This window comes from Azolla caroliniana, unplaced genomic scaffold (assembly GCF_043228905.1).
Source record: "Azolla caroliniana isolate FFs.n. ecotype wild unplaced genomic scaffold, voAzoCaro1.0.p SCAF_12, whole genome shotgun sequence".
Lineage (NCBI taxonomy): Eukaryota > Viridiplantae > Streptophyta > Polypodiopsida > Salviniales > Salviniaceae > Azolla > Azolla caroliniana.
The window spans coordinates 4,683,890-4,695,013 of record NW_028230447.1 but is presented as its reverse complement, the minus strand read 5'-3'; the positions used below and the strand labels follow the sequence as shown (position 1 = coordinate 4,695,013).

Sequence of the window (11,124 nt, the reverse complement as noted above, 5' to 3'; positions counted from 1 at the left end):
TGGTTGGTACATGCAAGGCATTCTTAATATAAGTTTGGTTACCTTCTTTGCCGAATGGAACATTGTCGATGTGCTGAATCGAATGAGTAGTGTCATCTCCGGTTTCAACATAACCGGGTCGGTCCGGCTCTTGAAGTTCTCGAAACCATTCTTGATGAGACGACATATGGTTCGAGGCACCAGAGTCGACGAACCATACGTCTTCCTAACTAGAGGCACTATTCGAAGTAGAAGCCGACAAAGAATTTGCTCTATGTCTCATCACGAACATTCCATCACGATCGTCATAGTCGGAGTTGGTGGCATAATTGGTGAGTTGTCGGCTTGTGGAAGCAAACTTGTGCTTCTTCTTTCGGCACTCTTCTTCGTGGTAGCCAATTTTGCCGCAATATCCGCATTCGATCGAGGTTTGTTGGCTCGGACCGGAATGGAAGCTCCACCTTCTTCCGAAGGTTCCTCGATGGCTTCCGTCTTGTTGCCGAAATTGCGAGTTGTTTTCGTAAGTCGGGCCTCGTCCGCCTCGTCCTTGGCCAAATCGACCTCTTGCTTGTTCGTGTCCTCTTCCTCCATTCGAATGTGTAGAGCATGTGGCCTTCCAAGGCGTTGTTCCTTGTTTGAACATGGTTTTCTTCGACCAACAACATGGATTGAAGATCAAAGAAAGAGGGAGGATTCTCCCGTGCTAGTACGACAGTCCTCATCGCGCCGAACAGTGGTGCAAGGCCACCGAGGCATATTTGCACCATCTCATCATCATCCACATTGACGCTTATTGAGCCAAGCGAATCACAAAGCTCCTTGATCTTCAAGGTGTAGCTTGTGATGGACATATCCCTTTGTTAGATGTTGTTCAACTCTTGGTGGAGTTGAAGCTTTCGTGCCGTTGTGTTAGCGGCAAAAATCTTCTTGAGATTCTCCCATGCTTCCTTCGGCGTCTCGGCTTCTCGAATGTAGCCGAGCATGTGGTCATGAACACATGTCGCCAAACAATACATCACTTGGATTACTGCTTGCTCCCATGTTGAGTAGTCAGCGTTTTTCGAGTCGGGTCGATTTTCTTGTGCTCCTTTGATGTAGCTCCAATATCCTTGACCGACAAGGTATTGGTGCATCTTGTACTCCCAAGATGCAAAGTTGTTTCGATCCAACTTCTCGCTAGGGAGAGCGCTCCTCATTTGAGTACTCATTGTTGATGAAGCTTTCTTTCTTCTTTTCCTTCTCTCTCAAACACGAGCTATGTAGTCGCACTACGATAGCGATGAGCCGGTTCTTCTTGAACATCAACATAGAGCACAACACACACGGATGGGCTAGATTGAGCTACCAAACCATTTTGATATCATGTAAAGAATCATATATGATTCTTGTGCAGCGGGAGAGATGTGTGTTATGTGTGTGAGAGAAAAGAGAGGAGAGAAGAGAAAACACAAGATAGATAAAAGAAGAAATGAAGTACTCAAGAAGGTGTATATTCACAAGGAGAATACCAATTACAAAATGTGGCATTACAAGGAGTCACAACCTACACTATATGAAGTAGGCAAATGGTGCTTTATATAAGGTCACCCTCTCTCTTCATTAACTCACTACAACAACTACTCTCTCTTGGAGAATGTAAAGACTCATAGTCATAGGGAATATGGAACTCATTAGTTATGTGCCATAGAATATGATTCTATGACACATAGTTAATGTGTAGAGAGTAGTAATATGACTCTTGACCTTTGAGTGATAATAAATTCTCAAAGGGTGTGTTCACACGTTGCACTAGGTTGAGTTCGACTCTCAACAATTCTCAACAGAAACCTCTAAAGTTTTAAGAGGAGATGGAGGAGAATCAGTGAAGAATAACAAAATCTATATTGCAACACCTTCCAAAATGTGAGGCCAAGTCAAGTGAACTACCAAGACTACAACCACTACCATTGGTAATGGTGCCTCGAAGTCAGTGTAGTGTTCTCAATCATTTTGTGCTCCCTTCAACAATTGACATGCAATGTAATCGGTCCCCTTCTCGAAGTGGAAAAATTCCAACATTTATACCATAACGCAAAGAATATCCTCCAAATGAGCTCCCCTCTCCCTTTTATAGAGTTTGAGGGGCTCTCTCTTGCAAATTAAAATAATGGGTGTGTTTTTATTTAGCATGCACTTCTTTTCGGTGCTAATAAAAGCCGATCATAACATCCATCCAACTTATCTCCTATGGTCTCGAACCCTCATCTCCACTAAGAACATGAGCCTCTATCAATTGAGCTACAACATTTGTTATATTATATCTCCCTTGCTTTATCCTATGTCACTACAAATATATTGTATCATCAAGTAGTAGCATCATCATCTTTGCTATCACCTAAAATAGAGAAGGTATAGGATGTATGTGGTGGCCAATATTGCAATGTGATTGGCATTCCCTGTTGGGAGACAGGTCCCTCCAGATGGGAAGAGAGAAGAACAGTGCCGATGAACAAACTCGGCCGAGGCCGAAACCAGATGAGGAGTACCCGGCTACGGAGAGCCGAATGACGCAGACCCGGCGAGAACCGGATGGTGCAGACTCGGTGAGATCCGGATGAGGAGTACCCGGCTACGGAGAGCCGGATGGTGCAGACCCGGTGAGAACCGGATGAAGAGACATATTCGTAAATATGTTTCTGAGAGTCCATCGTGGCTATATTTGTAAATAGCCGAAAAGTCATATTAGTATAAATATGACTTAGGGCAAACTTTTAGTTACTGTTGTTGTCATTCCTGTTTTGCACGAGATTAGAGTGTGTAACAGTGTACAGAGAGAGAGAGAGAGAGAGAGAGAGAGAGAGAGAGAGAGAGAGAGAGAGAGAGAAAGAGGTCGTTGCCTCTGTTGTAACCGCCGCCTGTGGCGAAGATCGTGAGCATGAGGTCGTTGCCTCCGTGAACTCACTGTTTGTACATTCCAACATAGTGATAGTTTGCAGCCTGTGGGCTGCCGTGGTTTTTCCCTTAGTTTGGGTTTTCCACGTAAACATCTTGTGTACCTTTTCTCTCCTTTGTGTCGTGCATTTACTTCCCGTTTTCTGTGTATGATTCTAAGCTCGGTTGTGGTCGAGCGTTGAGCATAAGGAACGACTAGTCCTCGACATTCCCATTAGCCATTTCATGCAAGGTATTTATGGAGGGTTTTGATTGGTGGGATCCCACTAAGTTCGGCCTTACATAGACGAAGACTAGGGTAGAGTACGTGTTTCTTATGTACCATTGCAATATAGGACAACACACATAAGATAGGTTAATTAAATGCCCTATAACGCATATCATTTTGAAGTACTTATTAGAGATTTGGCTTGTTTTATCACATTGTTATTTGAGGTCTCAACAATGGATTTTTGCTCAGTATGTTCAAAATGGTCCAAATGAAGAGCTAGATATCTTGTTCCAAATTTTACGATATTGGGGATTGGAGCACAATTGGAATATGTGCAATGCTTTCATGTTTGATGGTAAAACTGGGGTGAAAGCCTATGTGAAGAAATTGAAAGGCATTCTCATGAGGAATTTTTGGATGTTGGGGCAAGTGGGGATTATTTCCTCAAGTCCATATTTAGGTTTTCTAATGGCTTTACAGGATGTCCCTTTGCCTAAGTAGGAAGAGAAGACTAAGAAGTTTTACTAGTGGGTTTTACATATAATTGTGTGTTTTTGTTACTAATAATCGGCAAGGGTTCGGTTTTGGGTTAACCGGTCAAGGCCAAACCGGTTTGAGAGTTTTCAAACTTGAATTGAACCGGTTTAATAATCGGTTTCACCAAAACCGTTTAAGCCTGAACTGGTTTGACCCTAAATGGTTTGGTTTGGCTTGAGCCTTGCCAAACCTAGGTTAAACCGGTCAAGGAGGCTCAAGCTTGAATTGAGTCTAATTGAACCGCCAAACTGTTAAAAAACGGTTTAATGGTTCGAATCATGCTTGAGCCAAGCTATTGCTCACTCCTACTTTTTTTTACTACCGAGAGAGAGAAAAAGAAACAAACTTGATGATTGTCTTCATAAGTAGATAAACATAACAATACATGTTGAAAAGTGAGTAGCGACGCTCAATGTTCGAGAACTTTACTAGTAAATGTCACTATCAAGTGTGGAGATCGTGACATTGAGAGAAATTCATGGACTTGCTCACTCTCTTAGGAAGGAGACTCACATCAAGAAAACTTTTGTACTTAGTTCCCATGGGTCAATATCAGCCTCTCTATGGACGTTAAAAGTATCTCTCTCTCTCTCTCTCTCTCTCTTGTAGACAGTGAGTAGTGACTCTCGACAAAGTTGAAGAACTTATATTAATGAATGTCGCTATCGAGATTGCACACACAATGTGATTGCGAGAGAAATTCATTGACTCTTACACTCTCTTTCTTTCTCTCTCTCTTTCTCTTTGTGTCTCTCACTCATAGATGGAGTTTATTAATAGTTGGCTGAGGTCAAATACGGGCAGATGAGACCGAAACCGAAAATTAATGTTAACGTTGATGTGGTTGTTGTCATGCAGTATGTGTGTGTGTGTGTGTGTGCGTGTGCGGAGGTGTGGGGCGATGATTCTTCGCCGTTTCGAAGGAATGTGGCATGAACCAGCCTAGAACGAGAAAGAGGAGAAGGGCTATCTAATGCACATATTGGTGGAATGTATGTATGCATGTATGTACATATATATATATATTATATGTACATAAAGTAAAAATGAAATGAATAAATAGAGAGAGAGAGAGAGAGAAAGAAAGAAATGTAAATTAACGTCTTCTAAGGCCAGAATTTGGCCCGGTCTACAATAAAATAGGGTGTCTACCCCGTCATCAAAATAAAAATAAAAATAAAAATAAAAATAAAAATAGAACTTAAAGCTGAGAGAGAGAGAGAGAGAGAGAGAGAGAGAGAGCAAGAGAGAGAGAGAGAGAGAGAGAGAGAGACTTAAGGTTCAACAGGAGAGCATTTAAAATTGGGAGAGTTTTTTTCTTTGTATTTTTGGCGATTGGATGGAAGAAGAAGAAGAAGAAGAAGAAGAAGAAGTATGGGATGGATTTGATTGATTGATTGATTGGGGCCCACCCTCACCCTCACCCTCACCTCCTCATTTAATGCCGCCACCCACTCACCTCTCACTCTCTCGACCTAACACCCACACACCCACACCCACACCCACAGTCATACATATGTACACACACACACACACACACACACACACACACACACACACACACACACACACACACTCATACACACACACACCCACAGCCATACATATGTACACACACACACACACACACACACACACATACACACACACCCACTCACACACACACTCACACCTCCTCCTGCCGCCATTATTCCTTGCATTTATACTTCTGCAGTTTTGCAGTCCCGTACATCTATTTCCTGCTCCTGCTCGCTCTCCATTGCTACCTGCTTCTGCTTGACCTAACCTACCTCCTTCTCTCCTGCTCTGCCTGCAGAAATCTACTCCCCCCCTTGCCTCTTGCTGTGTCGCACGCACCAGCGATTCGAACGTAGCAGCAGCAGCAGCAGCAGCAGCTGCTCAGAAAGTCCTTCGGAAACGGAGCGTTGAGGGAGTTATCTGCCGAGACGGCAGACATAGCCTGAACAAGTCTTTGGTATTCAGTATCGGAGGAGCAGCGGCGGAAAGAAGAAGAAGAACAAATTGGTGGAGAAAGAACGGCAGCTAAATAAGCAGAAGAAGAAGGAGGGGAAAAAAGAACGGCAGCTACAGAAGGAGGAGGAGGAGGAGGAGGAGGAGGAGGAGAAACAGAAGAAGAAACGGAGGAAACGTAGAGAGGAGGCATACGAAGTGTAAGGAGAAACAGCGGGATCGTAAGGAGGATTAACGTTTTTTAAAAAGGAGCAATATTAGAAAGAAGGAAGCAGCTGTAACCAGTGAATAAAGCTACGGCAATCCAGTAGAGAAATAGTCGTTGAAAAGGAGAAGGCTCAGAGAGAGAAAGAGAGGAGAGAGAGCAGCAGAAGAAAGCACAGAGAAGCTAATACTAGCTCGTGAACATGGCTGCCAATAGTGAGAAAGGAAGTGCCGTAGATGCGTTCCTCCGCTGCATAATCTCTGTAGTGTCTACTGTGTCGCTTGTTCTTCTTGCCAGAAGTCAACAGACCTCCTATCAACTGGCAGCAGGACATCTCACCCCCATACGTATCGAGTATTCTTACGTCGCTGGTCTCGTGTAAGCTCTCTATTTTTTGCTCCATTCGTTTGCGTCTTCCACCTTACTCTTATTTGTCTGCCTGTTGCGTATTATCGTTACTTCTATTGATCTGTTGTCGTTCCACTAATCCTCTCTTTTTTCCGTCACCTCTACACGTTTCAAATGATTTTCACAGCTCCTCTTGTTTGCTGAAATATTCTTTCTCTAGTCTGCAGTTCTTCGAGTTGCATCACTTTCTCCCTCTTTTCCTTTCGCTTCCAAAGAAGTATGATTGTGTGTTTCAGTGCATCATTTGTTTCCTGCTCTCTTCATCAGATTGTCTGCATCATTTTGGTATATTTTTTGTTTCCTTTCTCTCTTAATCAAATTCCCTGCGTCCTTTAGGTTCTGAAGTTTGGGCCTACATTACTTTACGCTGTTTGACTGCACCAGCCATCTTATTATATATTTTGGTTTCCTTGTTTGTTCCTTGTGCAAACATTCTGCTATCTGTATTCTTTGAAGTCTATTCTTCTTCTCCCATACGTCTACCCTTATGCCTGCATCAGTCGTTCCATGTTGAGAACCAGACTTGCGTTCTTTGCTCGATTTTCTAGTCAGGAGCATTTCTGCCATTTAGTTTCTTTTTCTTTATGCGTTTTCTTTGGAGTTCTGTTTTTCGCAGTTAAGTATACCGTGCTTCATTAAATGTTCTTTCTTTTTCCGTTCATGTAAACTACCTCTTCAAGGCATACTTCTCTTAGTTGGATATTAGGTAGTGTCATTGCTTCGTGCTATGTTCTATATCACAGTTTTTTGCAGTCTTAAGTTGGGGACATATTTTCCGTAAGGGTTTATCTCTGGTGAAATATTTAAAATTACATTAATGTTCTGATTGTATTTCTGTGAATACACTAAGCGTTATTCTGAGTGGTACATTTGATTAGTTGTCTCCTTATGCTCTGGGTTTCTTCCTGTATGCGTTGCTCTCGCACATTTTTTGGACATTTAATTAGAATACCAAGGTTCCTAGCATTTTATTTTGTTAAGCTGTTAGTTTCTTCCTTGTTTTGCCCTTGAATCTATAGTTCGATCCGCAATGAGTGCATTTGTCTTTTTCAATATCTTTCTTTTATTTCCTTTTTTATGTAGAAACGTTAATTGTATGCAAATTTTTTTGACTCCAATTCTCACATCCTCGTCATTATGTTTGATGAGTTTATCTTGATTGGGAAGGTCTTATTTTATGATGATTCTTCTAATACTCATTATCTGACTCTGTTAGTTTCTTCCTTATTTTGCCCTTGAATCTATAGTTTGATCCGCAATGAGTGCACTTATCATTTTCAATATCTTTGTTTTATTTCCTTTTTCATGTAGAAACGTTAATTGTACGCAAATTCTTTTGACTCCAATTCTCACGTCCTCATCATTATTTTTGATAAGTTTATCTTGATTGGGAAGTTCTTATTTTATGATTATTCTTCTAATACTCATTAGCTGATCCGTGCTGAATATATGTGGTTTACGTCTTTGCAGCTTTCTTCTATATGCCAATGGTGTTGTGGCAGGGTACTCTTTTCTGGTAGCCTTATCCTCTGCCTCAGATATTGTGACACGGATGCGTGGAAACAGAATATTCACTTGGATTGTTTTCGTTCTGGATCAGGTAGAACCTTGTCTCTCAATCCAATAATGCCTTATGATATCAATCTAGAGAAGAGTGTAGGGCTTAGTGGCTGTTTTGTAGTTAGCATGGGATTTTGGTTGAATTTAAGTATCTTGTGTTGGTGAACCACATAAGAAGATAAATATCTTAAATCAATAGGATTTGTATTATCTTAGACATCAATGATAATAAATTGTGATAATGGAATGTTTGTGAACACTTTCTGATTAAATGTTGCTGGTAATTAATGCAGGCTCTTGCTTACTTGTTGATGTCTGCTGCCTCGGCTGCTACAGAAGTGTTTTATTTGACCAAATATGGAAGTGATAAAAGTGGTTGGGATGAGAAATGCAGCTCGTTTGGAAAATTTTGCAATCTTCTGATGATCTGTATTGCACTGTCATTGTTCTCTGTCATACTCCTTGCCACCATTTCTATTCTCTCAGCTAAAGATCTCTTCAAACACTATGTCAAGTTGAAACTTGGAAAGATGAATCCAGTGTAGAAGTGGTAGTATATGGTGACCGGAAGACTGAACGTCATTGAAAGGTTGTATTGTCCTCTACTACTACATAGACCTTGGAAGCTCATTTTTACTGAAATTTTACCTCAAGTATATGATTGGCTTTATTTACATCGGACATATTGCTCAAAAATTGATGTGATCGTGTGGAAAACCTTGTGTGTTAAAAATTATTGGTAGCTATGTGTTTTTCCTCGGCTCTTTTTAGATTAGCCACAAATATTATGCAGTAAGAGGCGGTTTAGGTAAATGAAACGTAGATTCCTTTGGTTGCAAATTACTTGAGGTTATGTTCGGTAACCTTATTAGTATTTTCTAGTATTGGTTTTGCTAAACTATCATCTCTTCTTCTTCCTTATTGATTATGAAATTGATCTTTTGATAGAACTAGTGTTTTTTTCTCAATTCTGTTGGCTGGCTCCCACAATTGTTTTCGCAGTAAAGTATATTAGCAACACTTCTATGGTAGATTGGTTACTCAAGCGCTTTGTCTTGTTATTTCAAGCGGGAAACTGATATCATGATGCCCAAGTATAGTTTATTTGTAGTATTCATCTGATAATATCTGAGAACGACTACCAATTGTAAATAGATCAGTTGCCTTGGTCCCTTATATCAACGTTAAAAGTTAAGGGCAAATAGATTGGAAAACGTGAGTGAATGAAAATTCCCATCAGAGGATGGCTTGTATGTAATGTTCAAGGATTATCTTCCAGGTCATTCTTTCTTTGCCTTTTCTCTTCTTTTCATCAATTTCGATTTTTTAGGCCAGTTTTGTTGATATTTCATATTAATCAGGGTGTTCTTCTAGGAAGGGACATTAGGTATGGGTCATATGTGCCCGCCTTTACATAACACTAGGTAAGATGTCTTTAAATATTCCTTGCCAAGTCCTATTGGATGTTAATGCCATGTTTTTCACCATTCCTAGTTGCTCTGTTCTTCAACCATCCATTATCATGGAATATGAGATTGGTTCTAATCTTGTTCCTATGAATTTTGTAAGTTGTTTGTTTGGAACCCAAAACTCGGAACCTCAGTCTACCTTTATTCTCCATCTAACAAAAAATATTGTGGTGTCCCTTTCATGTGAGTGCACGCCTCTTAACACACCACCCTTTTAGCACCCCACTGGTTTTAGTCCACCCTTTAGCACACCCTTTTGAGACGCATGTAGTTAGGCCGGCGCAAAATGGGTACCTTTGTATCTTATATAAATTGAATGATAAGTAAGAAGCTAGGCAAGCTGGTTTGGTTTCCTTTTATGTGCATTTCACATAATTGGTGGAGAAGCGGGGTTCGATTTAAGTCATATTACCGCATTGTTCATGACATCCCAATTCCCTCCCGTCGCCTAAAACGCCGACACCTCGATGGAGCCCGAGTTCTCGCACCCTCACGAATGACCACCCCGCTTTCCAAATGAAGCAACTCCTCCAACTCCTCTCCAACGCCATGCTTCAAATCAACCATACAAAGCAAGCTATGCTCTCCTTGCTCTCCGCTAACAATGACTGCACTCACGATCGGCTAGATTCCAAGGTCCGTCCAAAGTCCTTCCGAGGATGTCTTAGCTTGATTGAACCACTTTGAGATGATCTCCAGTTACCATCGATGATTGGCGAGCGCAAAGCTTTGGAAGTTTGTACCCTACTCGAAAATGTTGCCGCCACCTGAAACGTCCAACAATCAAGCAACGTGACACAAAATTGGGTGATCCTCTGGAATCTCCTCATGCAAAACTTCGCCCATCAAAATTCGGCCCAAACGGCGTTACAACAACTTGAAACATTGCAGCAGCAAGCACACGAACCAGTCGGCCAATTTGGTGTTTGCCTCAATCAACACCTCGTTTGTGCTGACCTTACCATCTTTTATGGCCCCGTTTGCGCCCTAACATCACTCGCCGCGCTTGGGACCAAGGTCCCAAGACATTCAATGATGCCATCCTCATTGCCTAAACCATCGAAGTTGTATGTTATCTAACTACCAACTACATTGGCCCCATCCATCATCGACTGACTTGCGCACCCAATACCAAGGCGTGGCCCCCATGGACATTGATGTCCAAAACATGCAACTGCAGGCTCTCCGCAACCTTCGCAATCGCGATGGCCAAGGGCGTTGGAAGTGATTTTATTGCAACAATTATGGACACGTCCGATGTCATTGCCGGAAATTGCAACAAAAGTATCACAAGCAGAAGTCCAGATAACTATGGATGATGTGGCATTGTTGGCTGAGATTTCGGGAAACTCACTTTTGGGGTGCTGATGGAAGAGCCAACCCTCCACAACCAAGCGCCCGCCTCTTCCAGTTGGCAGGTATGCACCGCTCTCGCCCCCATTAATTACTGCACCCACACCATCTTGTTAGACTCTGGTAGTAGTATCTCTTCCATTAGCACCGCCATAGTTCACCAATTAGGTCTCCCCACATCCACTGCTCCTTCCATCCAAGTCCTTTTTGGCGATCACCAACATCTTTACCACTCTTGCACGCAAGCCCACTACACCTTCACCTTAGGCACTCTCACCTTCTCACACCACTTTTATGTCTTGCCCCACCAACTCTTCCCCCTCACTTTGAGATGATCTCCAATTACCATCAATGGCTGACGAGCACAAAGTTTTGGAAGTTTGTACCCTGCTCGAAAATGTTGGACCACTTTGAGATGATCTCTAGTTACCATTGTTGGCTGACGAGCGCAAAGCTTTGGAAGTTCATACCCTGTTCGAAAATGTCGTTGCCACCTGGTA

General features: G+C 42.0%; 1 protein-coding gene across 1 annotated transcript; it reads left to right on the top strand.

The window, feature by feature from the left end:
• The first annotated feature begins 5,785 nt into the window (after positions 1–5,785).
• LOC147856891 (CASP-like protein 2U1) lies at positions 5,786–8,476 on the top strand. Its single transcript, XM_087328096.1, has 3 exons — positions 5,786–6,212; positions 7,713–7,842; positions 8,096–8,476. The coding sequence occupies exons 1-3, from the start codon at positions 6,037–6,039 to the stop codon at positions 8,345–8,347; spliced, it is 558 nt and encodes a 185-aa protein (XP_087184222.1). The 5' UTR covers positions 5,786–6,036; the 3' UTR covers positions 8,348–8,476.
• Positions 8,477–11,124: the final 2,648 nt, after the last annotated feature.

What these genes read in the sequence shown, in the direction of transcription:
- LOC147856891 (XM_087328096.1), top strand. Translation starts at nt 6,037, where the DNA reads ATGGCTGCCAATAGTGAGAAAGGAAGTGCCGTAGATGCGTTCCTCCGC. An exon ending in TCTTACGTCGCTGGTCTCGT is followed by an intron (nt 6,213 to 7,712) that starts GTAAGCTCTCTA and finishes ACGTCTTTGCAG; the next exon opens with CTTTCTTCTATATGCCAATG. An exon ending in TTGTTTTCGTTCTGGATCAG is followed by an intron (nt 7,843 to 8,095) that starts GTAGAACCTTGT and finishes TAATTAATGCAG; the next exon opens with GCTCTTGCTTACTTGTTGAT.